Source organism: Cyclopterus lumpus, chromosome 1, assembly GCF_009769545.1.
Source record: "Cyclopterus lumpus isolate fCycLum1 chromosome 1, fCycLum1.pri, whole genome shotgun sequence".
In the NCBI taxonomy this organism is placed as follows: Eukaryota; Metazoa; Chordata; class Actinopteri; order Perciformes; family Cyclopteridae; genus Cyclopterus; species Cyclopterus lumpus.
The window spans coordinates 24540843-24560842 of NC_046966.1; the positions used below are offsets into that span (position 1 = coordinate 24540843).

The window sequence follows — 20000 nt, forward strand, 5'->3', positions numbered from 1 at the left end:
ACAGTGTGCCCGAAAAACAGCGAGGATGAGAGGGGGTGGGGGGTGGGGGGGGGGGGGGGGGGGGGGGGGGGGGGGGGGGGGGGGAGGGAGGGAGGAGTGGGGGCGGTCTGTCTGGGAGGACAATTTGCCAAATTAAAGCTCCCAAAAAAAAAAAAAAATATGCGCGACGGGACAAAGCTCCGTCTCGCCTGGGAAATCTGCCCCTGATTAAACACAATAAACTTCAACCACCACGAAGACAGATAAATACCCCCCCCCCACACACACACACACACACACACTAAAGCGACCTGGATGCCCCCCTGTCTCTCCTCTCCGTGTCCTTGGAGCTCCCCGTCTGACTCCACTCGGTAGCCTCGCTCCCTGTCCACGCGCGTCCTACTCTTCCTCCCCGAGAAAACACACATAAAAGCCCCCCCTCTCTCTGTCTCTCTCTCTCTTGTCAATCAGCGGATGAATGAACCCGATTGGGGTTGGGGTTGGGGGGGGGGGCATGACGGTGCTGCATGTGTCCGCACAGCTGGACGGAACAACAGCCGCACATAGAGAGCCGGAGCCGGGGAGAAGGTGCCATGGTGGCAGCGTGTCCCGCATGGCACGGAGAGTCCCCCCCCCCCCCCCCCCCCCCCGCTCCTCCTCCTCCATTCTCTCGCTCCTCTATCACACACTGCATTCACAATACATTGCGTTCGTATTTTATTTTGCAATAAAAGCATAAATTACCCTACCAAACACCCCAAAAAACAGGCAGCGGGCGCGCGTCGCGGAGCCTCCAGCCGAGACAACAGGGATCCTCTCAGCTCAAGACAACAATACACACACACACACACACACACACACACACATAGAAAAAAAGAAAATGGGGCGCAGCTGGCAGTGCCACCGGATGTCCAATATTAATTGTTAATGTCTGAGCACGTGGATCGGCTTCACGGTTCAACGGGTCCAGCAGGTGCACGAAGTCTTTCTTGCACACACACACACACACACACACTTTCCCTTTTTCTTTTTTTTTTTTACATGCGTGTTTATTAAAAGTTTACACGAGGAGGAGGAAATTAAAGTCGGTCCGCTGTTCGTCCGCCTGCAGCCAACAAGTGACCCTCCCCGTGTCACGTTAATAACGGCTTTATTACACATGAACGAACAACGTATAACAATACTGGGAAAGTTTTTTTTTTTTTTTTGTGCAAAGAAAGCGACGTAAAAAACAACACGAACGCCACGTTAAATGACGCGTAAAACACGCTGTTTAATACCGTTTCCCGTGACGTTAAAAGCCGTTAAAAACACACAAGTGAGCGCGCTGCCTCCCGAGTCCAACGCCATTTTTTTACCCTCGGAAGCCCCGGTAAAAGGCTTCGTGGTTGCTCGTCTCGGTGACAACGCGACGGGGAACTTCTGGGTCGTTAAACTTGAACATGAACGGAAGCGGCTCTGCTTTCTGTTGTTTATTTATTTGTTTGTTTTTTTACCTTATCGCGTGTCCGCGGATGTGCTCCCCCGGCTCCTCCGGACCCCTAAAGGGGTAAAAACAATGTCGACCCTCTCCCGGATGATATTATCACACACACACACACCATAAAACATGCACGAGACGGGTTTCCCCCCCCCCCCCCTCCACACACACACCGCCCCCGCCCCCACCCCGCCCCCCCCCCACTGCGCCCGGACACCGAACCACAGTATTCGTCCGCGTTCACCTCCGCGGCCGCGTGCAGGAAGTTAGTTCCCAACCCCGTCCTCTATGGCGGGTGAACGGGACAGAGAAGATGGTCATAGGACCCCCCCCCCCTTCCCCCCTCCCCCTGTCTCTCTCCCCCTCTCCCTCCCTCTCTTTCGGAGCAGAAAGCTTACTGTTTTGGAAACTAAATACTGTATTAATAAAGTTTTAACCTCTGTACAGTTGACCCCCCTCACCCCCCCCCCTGCTCCTCTGTGTTTCAAGATGGTACAGTCTGTTTCGCCTTTACAACCACTGTCTCTAACGGCCCAACGGGTCAAAACACTTTCGTTTTTAGGGGACGGAGAAGAATACATAAACCTATAGACAGAGAGATGGAGGGCGTGGATCCGCGCATGGAGGTGTTGAGTGCTCTTTGTTGTTGTTGTTGTTGTTGTTATTGTTGTGGTGTAGGCTACCAGTGTTGTTGTTTAGCTACATGTGAAGAAAGCGGAGGTGAGAGACTGACCTGATCGGAACGGGAAGTGTGTCAGCTGTGAAAACAGTCGCAGCTCTCCGCGGCGGGTTGATGGGGGCATTTCAGTTCACCCGTAATCCCGTAAACGAAAACTATCAACTCGAGAGATTTGGTCGCGCCGGACTTCCGGCCGCTGGCTTTCAAAAATAAAAGCTCACTTAGAATAATTTTAAAATGTTTTATTGTAGGTCAGAATCAGACACGATTATTGCGTCTTCGCGTACAAGTAATGTGGCTTTGTGATTGGTGCGTGACAAAACAAATGCGCAGTTGTCATATCTTGCTGTCACGTGACTACATTTTCACAACATGCATTCGGACACGTAAAAAAAAAATACATACTCGCTTTTATTCTGAAAATCCCTCTACCGTACTTCCTGTTGGGGGACGACTTGACCCACATTGAAGTCGGTGAAGAAAAAAAAACGAACACAGTTTGGTGTCTACGACGCGCTGACGTCACAGGGGCGGGGTCACGCGACCCGTCTTTAAGGACACACCGGAAGAGCCGAAGCGGTGAACCCGTTGACCTCCACCGTTGCCCCGGGTTGCTTCAGAGCGGAGCCCCGCTGGAGCAGCGGCCTCGACAGGCGGCCTCCACAGCGGGCTCTACTGCGACTCGACAGCCGCTTTACGGCCGCTCTGGGCTCCGTTTAGGGATTTTATTGTTGAAGGTGGGGTGGACAAAATATTAGAAACACCTCTCGGTTGAACTCTTCCGCCAGCCAACAATTACACAGCTCCTTCAGCAATAACTGAACATTTGAGCTGAATGAAGGAAGGTTTTGCTCCAGAGCAAATTGGCAGTTGAGTTTATATAATAATGCAGATTTAAAATAATAATATATGCATATCATCGGTAGGCCTACAGCATTATATTATATTAATGTGTATGTTTATTTTACATGTGTTATAATCTGCGTAAAGCAGTGTATAATTATAGTTATAAGGGCTCATACTGCGTTAAAACAATAATCGTAACGCATTATACATAATTTGCATAATTGTTGGTTATGATACATTATTATCTTTTTTTATAATGCATTATATTGATTATAAGTTACTCTCAGTGGTCATTGTTTACCTTTTGTAAAATAAGAATTAATTTAACAACGTTTTGTGTTTTAGTTGCATAGGTAAAAAAAAAGGTTTTCACTTTACTTAAAGCAAACAATGACCGTATAATCACTTTATAACGCATTATGAAAGTGATTAAAATGCATCAGGAAAATATTATAACATATGAAAAATACGGGGATTATTAAACGTTATGATCCTTGCGGAAGAAAGTTACAATATTCATATTTTGTTGTGATCATTGTTATAAAGCATTATGGATATGTGTGAGTGCTTATAACTATAACTGTAAGCAGATAATAACACATTGTACGTATGTTTATAATGCAGTATAGAAAGTGTTTTTTTAAAGGTAATTTAGAAATTAATTTAATATTTATTGTAGTCGAGTTAATTTGTTGTAGTCACGCGTTCCTCGTCTAAACTTATATTGTTCTATTGGAGATGTCGGTTGTCATTAGCATAAGCAGTACGGTTATATTTTCTATCGTGGATCAAATCAAAGAGCACGGCTGCTTTCTGTAATATTATGGTATATTAAATATTATTTAAATGTACTACATCACATTAACACATCAATATAACAACATATAAAAAAGTGACAGATGGTGTCATCATCTCCTCGTTGTTCATAATAATTACATTTCCAGTGATGCTTTTAAAAACCTTCCACATCAAAATGTTTATTTGTTTATAGGGAAAAAAGGAACATATCCATATTCTAATGAGCCCTTTAAAAAAAAAAACTGCATCTGCCAGGCTCTCATTTACAATATATATATATATAAATATGCATATTTTAAGATGAATGTAGCCATTTTCAGGCTCACAGCTGCTCCCTTTTGAGGAAAAGGAAACGAGCCTCTGCGGCGGCGCCGGCGTTATTTAGGCCAGCTCATATAGCTGTTTGCATGAAAGATCATTAAATCTTAATGTTCTGTTGGAGGAAAGTAGGTTGCCATGGCGCGTTAAGCCACGATTTATGAATATTACATAGGATAAGCTCTGGGGGGGGTTGGCTGTCGGTCACGGCCACGAAGGCCGCTTACGGCGCCCTTAAACAATGCGTATTAATTTGTCGATCGTCTGTTTGAACGTAAATAGGCCACGGCTCAGGATTCATGGCAACGCAGAGGAGGGATTACGCAACAGTGTCCTCGCTCTCCTCAACGGTTTTTTGTTTGCAGCCGTGAGATGGAGTGAGCGTCGTTATTATTGCCTGCTTCTATAGACTTCTATACAACCAGAGGAGTCGCCCCCTGGTGGTCAGGAGAGAGATTGCAGCTTTAACACATGAAGCATATACTTCTATACAACCAGAGGAGTCGCCCCCTGGTGGTCAGGAGAGAGAATGCAGGTCCAACACATATAGCATAGACTTCTATACAACCAGAGGAGTCACCCCCTGGTGGTCAGGAGAGAGAATGCAGCTCTAACACATGAAGCATAGACTTCTATACAACCAGAGGAGTCGCCCCCTGGTGGTCAGGAGAGAGAATGCAGCTTTAACACATGAAGCAAATACTTCTATACAACCAGAGGAGTCGCCCCCTGGTGGTCAGGAGAGAGATTGCAGCTTTAACACATGAAGCATATACTTCTATACAACCAGAGGAGTCGCCCCCTGGTGGTCAGGAGAGAGAATGCAGGTCCAACACATATAGCATAGACTTCTATACAACCAGAGGAGTCACCCCCTGGTGGTCAGGAGAGAGAATGCAGCTCTAACACATGAAGCATAGACTTCTATACAACCAGAGGAGTCGCCCCCTGGTGGTCAGGAGAGAGAATGCAGCTTTAACACATGAAGCAAATACTTCTATACAACCAGAGGAGTCGCCCCCTGGTGGTCAGGAGAGAGATTGCAGCTTTAACACATGAAGCATATACTTCTATACAACCAGAGGAGTCACCCCCTGGTGGTCAGGAGAGAGAATGCAGGTCCAACACATGAAGCATAGACTTCTATACAACCAGAGGAGTCGCCCCCTGGTGGTCAGGAGAGAGAATGCAGCTCTAACACATGAAGCATAGACTTCTATACAACCAGAGGAGTCGCCCCCTGGTGGTCAGGAGAGAGAATGCAGCTTTAACACATGAAGCAAATACTTCTATACAACCAGAGGAGTCGCCCCCTGGTGGTCAGGAGAGAGATTGCAGCTTTAACACATGAAGCATATACTTCTATACAACCAGAGGAGTCACCCCCTGGTGGTCAGGAGAGAGAATGCAGGTCCAACACATGAAGCATAGACTTCTATACAACCAGAGGAGTCGCCCCCTGGTGGTCAGGAGAGAGAATGCAGCTCTAACACATGAAGCATAGACTTCTATACAACCAGAGGAGTCGCCCCCTGGTGGTCAGGAGAGAGAATGCAGCTCTAACACATGAAGCATAGACTTCTATACAACCAGAGGAGTCGCCCCCTGGTGGTCAGGAGAGAGAAGGCAGCTTTAATACATGAAGCAAAGACTTCTATACAACCAGAGGAGTCGCCCCCTGGTGGTCAGGAGAGAGAATGCAGCTCTAACACATGAAGCATAGACTTCTATACAACCAGAGGAGTCGCCCCCTGGTGGTCAGGAGAGAGAATGCAGCTTTAACACATGAAGCAAAGACTTCTATACAACCAGAGGAGTCGCCCCCTGGTGGTCAGGAGAGAGATTGCAGCTTTAACACATGAAGCATATACTTCTCTACAACCAGAGGAGTCGCCCCCTGGTGGTCAGGAGAGAGAATGCAGGTCCAACACATGAAGCATAGACTTCTATACAACCAGAGGAGTCGCCCCCTGGTGGTCAGGAGAGAGAATGCAGCTTTAACACATGAAGCATAGACTTCTATACAACCAAAGGAGTCGCCCCCTGGTGGTCAGGAGAGATAATGCAGCTTTAACACATGAAGCAAAGACTTCTTTACAACCAGAGGAGTCGCCCCCTGGTGGTCAGGAGAGATAATGCAGCTTTAACACATGAAGTATAGACTTCTATACAACCAGAGGAGTCGCCCCCTGGTGGTCAGGAGAGAGAATGCAGCTCTAACACATGAAGCATAGACTTCTATACAACCAGAGGAGTCGCCCCCTGGTGGTCAGGAGAGAGAATGCAGCTCTAACACATGAAGCATAGACTTCTATACAACCAGAGGAGTCACCCCCTGGTGGTCAGGAGAGAGAATGCAGCTCTAACACATGAAGCATAGACTTCTATACAACCAGAGGAGTCGCCCCCTGGTGGTCAGGAGAGAGAATGCAGCTCTAACACATGAAGCATGGACTTCTATACAACCAGAGGAGTCGCCCCCTGGTGGTCAGGAGAGAGAATGCAGCTCTAACACATGAAGCATTTCACCTTTCCCAGAACAAAGTCAAGACTTCAGTCCAGGAGGACAGCGAGTCGTTCTTCAGTGACATTGAGGTCGACCAGGCTCCTAAACTGTCTTTGAAGGGTCGTAGTTTGAAGCTTCGTAGCACTGACCTGGCTGCAGTTATTTGACGCTTCGGGGTGAGAATGTATTGAATATATTAATTTGGTTTTTGGAGTCTTTTTTGGCCGCGATAAAATTCCAGAAGTACCACTTGAATCCTCGTCTATCAGGTGTATTGTATAGTGGCAGCTTCACTCCAGCAACACCGGCATCAGCACATTATCTTATTGACAAGCAGGCAAATGCACCTTTTAGTCTCCCACTTCAGTCCTCCAGTGTTCCTGTTCAATCTGATGAGGTGTGTGTGTGTGTGTGTGTGTGTGTGTGTGTGAGTGTGTGAATCATTCATGCTAAAGCCTCCCTGTGTCATTGTGGGAAAAGCCAAACTTGTCCTCGACTACCACGGTAACTATGACAAACCGCCTCAGTTCTTCAGCCGTCGGCCTCGGCAGGGATCGCAAACAGGATCTATTTAGTCTCTTTGGCACACACACACACACACACACACACACACACACACACACACACACACACACACACACAGAGGACTCTTAAATGATACAATTAACCCTCCGATAAGCCAAATGCGGAGATGCGTTCGCAGCCGTCTCCTCGAGAGACGTTTAATGGTTCAGTTTTTATGAAAGAATCAAAAGAACCTTGAGCCTCTTCACACTCACATTGTACGTGTGTGTGTGTGTGTGTTTGTGTGTGTGTGTGTGTGTGTTTCGTTCACAAAACAGCCTGCTGGAGGAATGCTCACAACGTCAACAGAGCAGAGTTATATGAGACATGTGTTGTTTTTAAATATATTTTATTGGGTGTTTCACATAGAAACATTTACTTCACACTAACACAAGGTCACATGTAAGATCTCCACCGACAATCAGATCTGTTATTCAGTACGGGGACTCTGAACACACACACACACACACACACACACACACACACACACCGCTCTCCATCATCTGTATGTCGCCAGGGATATTTATCAGATAAGCAGAAGATTCATATGAACAGATTCATAAGAAAAGGAAAATAATAACGTTCGGGGGTCGTTGTGGAGTTTCGTGGTTTCACTTTTTTTTTTACGTTGCTTGAAACTAGAGATTGAGACCAAAAACTCATGTTTACAATGTTTACTGAGGGAATAAATCAAGAGAAGTAGAGTCATTTATATAGACTTCTATACAACCAGAGGAGTCGCCCCCTGGTGGTCAGGAGAGAGAATGCAGCTTTAACACATGAAGCATAGACTTCTATACAACCAGAGGAGTCGCCCCCTGGTGGTCAGGAGAGAGAATGCAGCTTTAACACATGAAGCATAGACTTCTATACAACCAGAGGAGTCGACCCCTGGTGGTCAGGAGAGAGAATGCAGCTTTAACACATGAAGCATAGACTTCTATACAACCAGAGGATTTGCCCCCTGGTGGTCAGGAGAGAGAATGCAGCTTTAACACATGAAGCATAGACTTCTATACAACCAGAGGATTTGCCCCCTGGTGGTCAGGAGAGAGAATGCAGGTTTTAGGACATGAACTGTAATAAAAAAGAAGAGAGTAAAATCACAGTCTGGACTGATGTTCAGTTTCTTTTCTCCGACATCACCAACAGAAAACAACCGATCTACTCGGGAGTCCACAACTAAAGAGCAGCATTCTGGCGAGGAGGGCCTCACGTTAGCGATGTGATCGGGTGCGATCGCTCGCCGCCGTTCATCAGCTTTTAGGTGCGACGCCACCACCGCAACTACCAAAGAGGGCTGGAGGAAAAGATACAACGCAATTTGGTCTTTCTAAAAAGTAGCTGTATATTGATTTTGATTCTTTTTGGCTGAAGCAAAGTGGTTTTAGAGAAGAGGATGGGGGGGGGGGGGGGGGGGGGACAGTGTTGAAGGAGGCGTTCTCAGGGGAGAGGAGGGGGGAGGTCGCGGTCGTGGTAGTGGCTCGCAGCTGAGACTCTCAAAGCGATCGGGAGGAGGAAGGCGTGTCGGCGTCCAGTCCTGAGGTTCCAGAAAATTAGGAGAAAATGTACAAAATAATCTTCTCAATTAAGCTGTTAATTAGTTTGACCTTGTTCACCTGCAGGGTCCTCAAAATGTGTGTAAGTTAACAAAACATCTCTTTAAAGTTCTCAGACTCTGACTCTGATTCGTGTTCCCCCCGTTTTAAAAAGCTTTTGACTCACGTCCCAACAAACTGATCCAAGAACGTTCGTATTTTTCCGTTCTGCATATTTGCCTCATTTGCATATTTTTAAAACACAACATTTCCAGAAAACTCAGAAAAAGAATAATTTTCCTAATGTGAAGCAATCGACTGGGAAAAGCTTCAAGGTGATATCCGTTAAAATCTTTCATCCGCCCCTTAAATGGGGCTGGGAATAATGGATAATAATAATAATATTTATAATAATATTTTTTAGTGTGTGTGGGGGGGGGGTGAAGATTAAAATAATTTTAAATAAAATAAAACCAAACAGCCCACATCTGTAGAAAAGCAAGGCAGGATTTCATCAAAAGGGGTCGAGTGGAGAGAGGGACTTGAATGGGGTCGACGAGATCACCATGGCAACGACGGTTACGCAACACGCGGCGCGCGCTCACGTCATGAAATACAAATACTTAAAAAGAAATTTGTGTTCCCTGATGGCGGTCGACATACACACACACACACACACACACACATAATAAAATAAATAAAACATGTAAAGGAACACAAACTTAAGCTCCTACAGATTGCACGTTTCTGAGAAGGAAGGTTAACATCTAATCCTGAAGGACGACGTCACCGGAAGTCTTCATCATCAGCAACTGACCAAAAAACACGAAACACTCCCCGTGCCTCGGAAAGAAACCCACAACATGCGTCTCAATACACTCTGAAATGTTAAACTCCGGGTACGTCGTCGTGACGATTCAGTCGTCGTGACGATTCAGTCGTCGTGACGATTCAGTCGTCTTCAGGTCGGTGTGAAGGTTTAATAGAGAGGAGCTGAAAATGAAAGAGTCCAGAACACCAGGAATGACGGGAGGCATCGCGTCACAGGGTCCTCCTGCAAGAGAGGAGGAGGAGGAGGAGGAGGAGGAGGAGGAAGAGGAGTAGGAGGAAGAGGAAGAGGAGGAGGAGGAAGAGGAGTAGGAGGAGTAGGAGGAGGAAGAGGAGGAAGAGGAGAAGGAGTAGGAGGAAGAGTAGAAGGAGGAAGAGGAGGAGGAGGAAGAGGAGAAGGAGGAAGAGGAGTAGGAGGAGGAGGAAGAGGAGGAGGAGGAAGAGGGAGGAGGAAAAGGAGGAAGAAGAGGAGGAGGAAGAGGAAAAGGAGGAGGAGGAAGAGGGAGGAGGAGGATGAGGAAGAGGAGGAGGAGGAGAAGAGGAAGAGGAAAAGGAGGAGGAGGAGGAAGAGAAGGAGGAGGAAGAGGAGAAGAAGAGTGAGAAGAAGGAGGAAGAGGAGGAGGAAGAAGAGGAGGAGAAGAAGGAGGAGGAGAAGGAGAAAAAGGAGAAGGAGGAGGAGAAGAAGAAGAAGAAGAAGGAGAAGAAGAAGAAGGAGAAAAAGGAGAAGAAGGAGGAGAAGAAGAAGGAGAAAGAAACCGGATGTCAACCCAAAGTCACCTTGAACGTTTCTCAGGGAATTTCCATTACGAGCAAACGTGCTTTTTAAAATAGATTTATTTCCCATAGTTTGAATAACATTCACGTCTGAATGTCACCTCCAGTCACTTGGCTGAAAGACGTCTTCACAACCCGACAAAGCAAATCATCAGTAAATCAAACGTTCAGACCAAACCGCCTGGCTTAGTCTCCGCCCCCAGTGTGCTGTGATTGGCTGTCCATTTTCAACCACAACACGATCGCGTCCTAAACCTAAAAAATACTAATCATTCTGCAACCAGTGCTATGGGGATAGCTTTCATGCTACACGGTGAGCAGTGGAGCATGAAGGTATGGTGCTATGAGGATAGCAATGAGCTACACGGTGACCAGTGTAGCATGAAAGCATGGTGGACGCTAAGCGGCTAGCTTGCTAATCACAGCACAGTAGGGCGGGACTACTCTTGAGCCAAGTTTGAGTGGCGCGTACAGAGTAAATATACTTTTGATTATTTCAGTCTGAAGAAGATGCTACTGGTCAGTATATTAATGAACTAATAAAGTATAAATATGTTAACACAGAATGTTCTCGGCCTATTTGACTTCACTTTCTCAGCGTGAAACCGACACGGAGCTGACGGACTCACCTCGTTTACTCCCAGAAGTAACGCAGGTACCAGATCGTTTCATTCTTCAGCTGAGGGCCGAACAGAGGGTTGGCCTGGGCCAAGATGGCCACCAGCCAACTAGAGGGCAGAAGAGCGGGGTCAATGACACATTACGACGTATTAATTACACGAGGCTCAATGATTTCATCTCTTCAGAGGTAAACATCTGCCCCCCCCACCCCGTTCTCTAACCTGGGTCTCTTTTGGATCACGTTGCTGTAATAAGGAAGCGGCTTCGCAACGAGACTCTCAGTTTTAACCGTCCCTCAAAGAGGTCGTTTTGGAGGTCTGAATTCATTCTTTTTATCGTCCCAACTCGCCGCTAACGAGCTCGACCTGCAGGCCACGAGAGACGCGTCCGGCGGCCCCGAAGAAGCTGTTTTATTTACGGCCCGCGGATTATAACACCTTTTTTATAACACCTTTTTTAATAACACCTTTTTTTTTAATAACACCTTTTTTACAAAAGGTTCAAATATGATTGCCAGCTTCCCCTCGTCTCTAAATACCCCCACTCGGGAGGTTTTAAGCTTCTTTTTTTTTGACGATCTTTGTGCCTTTGTGTCTTCTGGTTTTGAGTGTACACAAAACAACTAAGACGTCGACTATTAATATCGAAGTTTGCACTTCTTTTTGTTGTTGCTCCCCGACCGTCTGAAGAGATGCCACTTGGTGCGTGAATAACACAAATGACTGAATATGTGATCTGTAGCATCCATTTCTAAACCAATCAGAGTTCTCCAGTTAAATTACAGTTCATCAACATTATATATTTCTTCTTTATGCCTCTCGGCTGCTTTATTCTTTTAATTCAAGCTTTAACAGTGTGTGAGTCTCCTGGAGGAGCTGGGGCTCCACCTAGTGGTCCGAGGACGATCCTGCATTTCTCCATCCGAATAAACGTCATTACGTCCATCTTTCTTTCCTCCTCTTTATTCTTTATTCTCTATATTTTAGGATAATGTATCCAATTACAAGCTGCTAAATATTCCAGTGTTTGTGTGAGCAGGTTTTTCTTGTGCGTCAGGTGTCTATGAGGATGTGTCTTATGATTCAGCGTTGGCAAAAAAATGCATTTAAATGTGAAAATGCACCATTGAATCAAACATGTTGCATCTTGGGTAATGATCGCTTCAGGAAAGCTGCTGGGTTTTTAATTCTGATGCTCGTGTTCTCGGTAAGCCACTGAATAATATCGTGTTTCTTACTGTTTGGGCCATAGAAAGAGGTTCATAGTCGCCTTCTTTAAGGGTGAGAAATGCAGTTCTACAACTAATGAAGATATCTTTAATAAACAATAAAGGTTTGTAGGCGATCACGGATCGGCACCAAAAAATAAGCTAATATAACTTTTCGATAATCATGCTTTTTTACCGCCGATACTAATTGATGATTATTTATTATCCATATTAGCAGATGTACTGTAGATCCCGTTGTTGTTACAAGGATCCAGACTATTTTTATTTATTTTTACCATCGTCCTAAAAATATTTTTAACGTTCTGAAGTCAATAAAACATCAACAATTCTAAATGTTATACTTTCACTTTGTTATAGTCATAGTTTTCTTTTCTTCATAAAAAAACACAATTAATAGATTGTAGTTTTATAGATAAATAAACCTTGTCATTAGTAGTATAATGAAGTATAATAAGAGTTAGTGTAAACAGCTCATAATTCATCTCTAATATCTATTTTGAAACATTTGAAAACATCTGAATTTATTCTGGTTTATTATACCAACACTACGTGTTACTAGATTACGTGTGAACACATCATGATGACGTTATAATTTACCTCCAGGCAGTACTCATGTTCACTGAGCAGAGCCTGAACGCATCATAATGTAACTGAACTGAACCTCTGTTAGCCGTTAGCCGTTAGCCGTTAGAGTCGCGCGGTAATCCGCGATTTACATGCGTGCCGAATCGTGGATCAATGACACCGTTTAACCATCACGGTGTGAAATAAAGTTTCACTGACGAACGTGAGACCAGGACGTCGGTGTTTAGGCTCTTCCGGCAAAGGCCCGAAAACCAAGATGGCGACGGCCACAGTGCCAAACTCGAGGCTTCAACACTGTCGTCACGGTGACGTCGTCCACTTCTTATACATGGTTTATGTTTACTCACAACAGGTAGCAGCAGACCGCCGTGAGGATGAGACTGGTGACAATCACGCTGTCAAATAAAACAGAAGGGGGAGGGGAGGTCATTTCACTGGGGCTGACAAGTAGACATTTACTAACTATTTAGTCCAGTGGGATGCACAGAGTTTGATTGCGAATAATTAAATACATGTCCCGAACCTAAATTTAAAGTAGCAGAATATTCAGGAAAACTGGTTTCTCAAGTGCACCAAATTATTACACAAAATCACAATTTAAAGTGACGCAGGCGATCAGATAAAAAAACAACTCAAAGCTGAACTGTCGGGGCGGCATAGTCGCAAAGCAGAGTGCAAATAAAACCACATTTGATCAATCGAGATTATGGAAAAAAACTAAATGTAGAAAGGCCTGATGCCAGACATGTGGTTCAAAACACCAGCTAGAAGAAGACAATGCACCTTCTCGTCTATTAAACTACGAACTGACTTCACTTGTATAGCGTGGCGTCGTCCGCGTACAATGTGATTTTTTTATTTTTTATTATTAAAACCAAACCCTAACTTTACCATGCCTATTCTTTTCATAATGATCTAAAAAGATTGACCCTTTAACCTCACTGCCGTGATTGGAGGAAGGAAGGAAGGGAAGGAAGGGAAGGGAAGGAAGGAAGGAAGGAAGGATGGGGAGGAAGGAGAGGATGCTGGGATGGACGCAGGATGACGCGCCGGGCCTCCATCACCACGAGCGCGTTATAAAGACGCTCGTGTGTAAACAATGATTTAAAAAAATAAATAAAATACCAATACAAAAAATGTTTACGCGTAATGTATGAAATGAGATGTGGGGAAACAGAAAGGCTCGAGTGGGTTTCGTATGCGGCGGGATGAATGAATCCGTGGACCACCTACCCCCGGTTGGGTCCTTTGGGCACCAAGAACGGAGCCACGACCCCCACGAGCCCCCACAGCGTGGTGAAGCAGATCATCGGCAGGGCGAGCGAGTGAGAAACCATGGCTGCGGAGCAGGGGAGGAGAAACGGAGAAGGATTAAAGCCCCGGGAGTGCGTCCTCTCGGAGATAAAGCGCATCAATGGCCGCTGAGCCAGCCCAGTCGCGTCCGCTGGGTCCCCGCCCCCGTTGAGGCTAAGCCGGCACGTGATTGGTCGAGGCGCGGGAGACCGCGGGCTCCGATTGGTTCAGCCGCCCCGTCTGTTTGCGTTACGGCGAGAGGGATTGGACGGCAGGTTGCAGGCAAGTGTATTTATTTTGTAAAGGATAAGATGAGATAAGAGTTTCATTAAAGATTACAACAGAATAATATAAAGATAAATAAAATACAATTGTAAACAAGAGTAAGGTAAATAAATAAAGTAAAACGAAAAGTTTAATAATGCACGATGTTATAATATATATATGTACTATTGCACATGGTGTGGTTATTGTTGTTGTAAGTGCCAATTGTTTATTATCTTCATCATCTAACATGTTGATCTAATCTTCTGTGATACTATTTTTTCTCAGCAGGAAAAAGGTAATTAAACTATTTAAACCACAATCTTTATCAATCTAATTCAGCAGGTAATATATTGACCCATGGTCAGATATCAAACTAACTAACTAAACAGTATACAAATTAAATCATTATCTAATAATTGAAACAGACATACAGTATCTCAAGAGAGACTGGACTGAAATACAAGCAATTTAAATATAATTTTCTTCCACTTTTTTATGTTCATAAGCACGTGATTATACTTATTTATTACCTATTTGTATCCTGATTTATTTATAATATACACAGGCTACTGTACACAGTAATGTATTGTTGGAGTTGAGTGGCCAACTTGTGCCAGTTTGAGCCATAAATCCCAGTTACTGACTCGCTCCCAAACGCTGATGACCTTCACAAGCTTTCAAATGTATGATCCACCCAATTTAACGGAAAAAAGGAAAAACAGGACCACCTAAAAAATGAAACTGTAGTTCTACAGAACACAAAATGCTCTAATGTGGAGATATTACCACATATTATACCACATGAAAACCTACAATAAATCACCTCTGGCCAGATCCTCCTCATATGAACATCAATAAACCTTGCACTGCTTCACTTTTTATACTTTAGTGTATACACTTTCATTTTTATTTAATTTGTATTATTTTATTTTATTTTATTTTATTTTATTTTATTTATTTTATTTATTTATTAATTTATTTATTTATTTATTTATTTATTTATTTATTTATTTATTTATTTATTTATTTATTTATTTATTTATTTATTTATTTATTTATTTATTTTATTTTATTTATTCATTTATTTTATTTTTTTAAATTTATTAATTTTATTTTATTTTTACATTTTCATTTCCTTTATTATTTAAAATTCTTAAATGTCACTGCTATTTAGTTTTATTGTATTGTATACATATGTAAACATGTTTGCTGCTGCTTCACTAAATCTCCCCCTGGGGTTGAATAAAGTGACATCCTTCTCTGTTGACCTCTGTGACCAGTGGACTGACATGCAGTCTGCATTCCTCGTGCCGTACATCTTATCTTTATATACTCGTTCTATCCAGACCAGAGGAACTGTTTTTAAGTGGCTCAACTCGAGGAAATACCAGATGTCTGGCGGTCTGTTGTTCTCATGTTTCTCACCTCTTGGCTAAGGACTGCTGGATGTGTCCCTTGGATGTAATAATAATACCTGCTTCTACAATAATTCATTCCAAGTCTTGAATTCAAAATCTACCATCTGTTATACTGAATTGCGTAGTTTTATCCGGAATGTTCCAAAGAATTTTCGACCACAGCGAGGAAATTGTAGTCAAAAACTAATACGTGATCCATGTAAAATATATAAATATATAAAAATAAGTGAAATAGATGCAAAATGAAATCAATAAACAAAAAAATACCAAGTAGTTTCAGTGCAGTAATAATTTGTCCCAAATTGAATAAAGGCAATTAAAGTGCAGTAGAAATATTTGTACTTTTTTATTAAATATGATATATTTAAATCTACATTTACCATTTATATCGTAAATACATGTAAATGTATATAAACATACAGCATATACATTTATGTAATACCACCCAGTCGACAAATATGCAATCTGCAAAGTCCATGACCAAAAAGCTATCCTTTTGTGGTTTTATTTTGATGGTCTCTCACCGGAAGTGCACTTCAAATTCCGCCCGTCATTGTTTTATTGTTGAAAGCGACTAAGCGGAAGCTGTGTTTTTTGTTTGTTTTACGTGTTCGCTTGATAGCGAGTGGCTGCTGCGGGCGGAGGAGGAGATAGTCCCCATGAACCGTCCGGTGCCCGGTGCCCGGTGTCGGCGGACAGATTTACTTTTACAGCGCGTGTCGGTAACACCGGGCCGGTAAACGGTGATGAAGTTCACCAGAGATATCTGCTGGTTGCTCGGCTTGGGAGGCGGTGAGTACAACCGCCGTTACCGGAGGGGAGGGGGGGGGGGGGGTTCCTCAGGTTGGTGCCACAGGTTGTTTCGTTTAACGGGAGCCGTGACGTCACGTGACAGCCTCGAAATGACTTTAGAATGTGGTTCTTTTGGGGGGGGTAAAATAAAAAATAAATATTAATATGAATAAATTAGATTCTCTGACTTTTTTTATTTAATTTATTTTTTAAATTCGTGCCCAATTTACGTTATTCCGGTAAAAAAAAAAAAAAAGAAGGGAATTTTCAATCGTTTTACTTGTATTTGTATTATTATCGTTAGGACAGAAACAAGGTTACTTCTGGTTTAATGGCGGACTTCTTCTTTTTTAGTTCTTGTTGTGCACACAGCGGTTGACTGACAGCTCTGTTTACAAGACACAGTTAACTGCCACACAGTGTTTCACAATGGGAGGCTCTGTGGACATGTATATACATAGTTATTTAATCTAAACATGATATCTTGTTATATATATTTTTATATATATATATATATATATATATATATCTTTGTATATATATTTATATATGTATACAGTGTGTGTATATATATATATATATATATATATATATATATATATATAGTTATTTATTCTAAACATTATATATCTTTGTATATATATTTTTATATATATATATATAGTTATTTATTCCAAACATTATATATATTTGTATATATTTATATATATATATATACTTACATATATATATATTATTATAATTTTTGTATATATATATTTGTATACATATGTTTATATATATTTTGTATATATGTGTTTATACATGTCTATATATGTGTTTATACATATATGTTGATATGTTAATAATGTTGATATGACATTTGTATATACATGTGTTTATCTATATCTGTATATATGTATTTTATTTTAATGTGTATATTGTAAACATGCCTGCTGCTGCTACAAAGAAATTTCCCCCTGGGGATGAATAAAGTGTATCTAATCTAATCTAATCTAATCTAATATATGTATATATATAAATATATGAATAAATATGTCTTCCGATGCCCCAGCTGTTTGTGTTGCACCAAACTCGATTATGCTGTTGCCTTGAAAGAACAACATGTCCATGCACCAATTAAACTCTCCATCATCCCCTCGTACACAACAGCTCCTCTGATATTCAGCGGTGGAATGAGGTGGAAATGGAGGTTTATGGAGGTTTATGGAGGTTTATGGAGGTGTATGGAGGTTTATGGAGGTTTATGAAGGTTTATGGAGGTGTATGGAGTCCTGCGTTCTGAGGGAGGAGTAGAAGACTAACCACCTGTTACCCACCAAGGCTGAGAGGGAGTCTAAAATGTCTATCTAGCTCAAAAAAATACACTCCATGCTGAGCCCTCTGGTTTCGATAGAATCTCGTAAAATTAATAAATCTTAACCTTGAGATTGTATAGAAGTCTATGCTTCATGTGTTAAAGCTGCATTCTCTCTCCTGACCACCAGGGGGCGACTCCTCTGGTTGTATAGAAGTCTATGCTTCATGTGTTAAAGCTGCATTCTCCCTCCTGACCACCAGGGTGCGACTCCTCTGGTTGTATAGAAGTCTATGCTTCATGTGTTAAAGCTGCATTCTCCCTCCTGACCACTAGGGGGCGACTCCTCTGGTTGTATAGAAGTCTATGCTTCATGTGTTAAAGCTGCATTCTCTCTCCTGACCACCAGGGGGCGACTCCTCTGGTTGTATAGAAGTCTATGCTTCATGTGTTAAAGCTGCATTCTCTCTCCTGACCACCAGGGGGTGACTCCTCTGGTTGTATAGAAGTCTATGCTTCATGTGTTAAAGCTGCATTCTCTCTCCTGACCACCAGGGGGCTACTCCTCTGGTTGTATAGAAGTCTATGCTTCATGTGTTAAAGCTGCATTCTCTCTCCTGACCACCAGGGGGCGACTCCTCTGGTTGTATAGAAGTCTATGTTTCATGTTGTAAAGCTGCATTCTCTCTCCTGACCACCAGGGGGCGACTCCTCTGGTTGTATAGAAGTCTATGCTTCATGTGTTAAAGCTGCATTCTCTCTACTGACCACCAGGGGGCGACTCCTCTGGTTGTATAGAAGTCTATATAAATGACTCTACTTCTCTTGATTTATTCCCTCAGTAAACATTGTAAACATTAGTTTTTGGTCTCAATCTCTAGTTTCAAGTCTTCTTCAATACAGCGTGATGTTCATTTAGTAAATTATGGTCATTTAGAGTCAAACAGACCATAAAGCAGGGGATGCTTTAGGGGCGGGGCTACGAGGTGATTGACAGGTCTCTACCAGAGACGTATACGATTTCTCTACGTCACTCCTCCTCCTTTCATAAATATGGTAACTTCCGTCCATCAGTTGCAAACACTACCGGCGGACTCCTTTCATGATACACAATGTCACTTTGCATATTTTATCCCTTTTTACTGACGCTGCATATTTACTTTTGGATCGCGGTTCCTTTTGTACTTTGGATACGATCGCTTGTGTCGGCGCCTCAAGATTAGAAGCACGTCACACAAAAAATAAATCCATCTGAAACTATTTGACCGTCAAATGAGTTGTTGTCACCCGACAAAAATGTAAGGAAACTGGTCGCGCGAGCTCTCGAATGGTCCCATCGGATTGAGAATGCGTTCGTCACCCGAAGGTTTAAGTAAAGCTTTATTGACACCTCGGCCGAACTCAAAGTCAGCACCGTTTGTGGCCACGAAACGCTGAGTATTACGGTGATGCCAAGCTTTATTGACACCTTGGCCGAACCCATGGTGACAGCGATACCCCCCCCCCCCCCACCTCGTTTCTATACTGGAGACCCGGCAGATCTGTCTTGGATCGGTTGGGGGGCCACGAAACAGTATTACGGTGATGCTATGTGGCCACGGTGAAGGCTTTTCTATTCAAGGAATGCAAAATAAAAGCGTCGGACATCCGCGACGGAGGTGCGAAGCCGGAAAGGTTCACCACGCGCATCACGACGTTTTGACACTGAGACGTGTAGAATGAATAGCTGGCGTTTAATTCAAGTCGGGAAGGGGGCGTGGGGGTAAAAGTCTTCTATTGGGAGTCTTTCAGTTGCCTGAATGTCACCGGATTTAAAGTCGGACATACCTTTCTCCTCTGAATGTTACGCAACTTAGCTGAAGGCTAATTCTCTGACTAATAAAGCTACATTTTGTCATCGGGGCAGCGCGGAGGAGGTCTGATTTATGTCGCTGCGTGTTCAAATGACCTTGAAGAGGAGCAGCGCGTCCTCCAGCAACTTGTTGACGACGCCTGGAATGAGGCCTCAAAGAGAAGCTTCCTGTCTTTTCGTGAGTGAGGCGCCTCAGTCCTTGGTCCTCAGTCCTTGGTCCTCAGTCCTTGGTCCTCAGTCCTTGGTCCTCAGTCCTCGGTCCTCGGTCCTCAGTCCTTGGTCCTCAGTCCTTGGTCCTCAGTCCTTGGTCCTCGGTCCTTGGTCCTTGGTCCTTGGT

The 20000-nt window shown here is 43.4% G+C and overlaps 2 protein-coding genes across 4 annotated transcripts in view; one reads left to right on the forward strand and one right to left on the reverse strand.

Annotated features, from left to right (window-relative positions):
- Positions 1-7510: 7510 nt before the first annotated feature.
- On the reverse strand, positions 7511-14207 carry atpv0e2 (ATPase H+ transporting V0 subunit e2). The gene is made up of 4 exons (XM_034536755.1): positions 13978-14207; positions 13092-13139; positions 10940-11038; positions 7511-9762 (listed from the first exon to the last, which is right to left on the reverse strand). The coding sequence occupies exons 1-3, from the start codon at positions 14154-14156 to the stop codon at positions 10945-10947; spliced, it is 321 nt and encodes a 106-aa protein (XP_034392646.1). The 5' UTR covers positions 14157-14207; the 3' UTR covers positions 7511-9762; positions 10940-10944.
- Positions 14208-16294: 2087 nt separating this feature from the next.
- LOC117734477 (hsp70-Hsp90 organizing protein 1-like) overlaps positions 16295-20000 on the forward strand; it is a 15345-nt gene continuing 11639 nt past the window's right edge. For 2 of the 3 annotated variants that reach the window (XM_034538488.1, XM_034538498.1), the window contains exon 1: positions 16296-16514. In XM_034538488.1, coding sequence (XP_034394379.1) covers positions 16469-16514 — 46 coding nt within the window. In that variant the 5' untranslated portion in view covers positions 16296-16468. Of the gene's footprint in view, positions 16515-20000 lie in introns of all 3 variants that reach the window. The other variant, XM_034538506.1, reaches the window with a different exon arrangement.

Coding starts and splice junctions, on each gene's coding strand:
- atpv0e2 (XM_034536755.1), bottom strand. CDS start 14,156: ATGCGCTTTATCTCCGAGAGGACGCACTCCCGGGGCTTTAATCCTTCT. Junction 13,140..13,977: donor CCCAAAGGACCCAACCGGGG/GTAGGTGGTCCA, acceptor TTTATTTGACAG/CGTGATTGTCACCAGTCTCA. Junction 11,039..13,091: donor GCGGTCTGCTGCTACCTGTT/GTGAGTAAACAT, acceptor TCTGCCCTCTAG/TTGGCTGGTGGCCATCTTGG.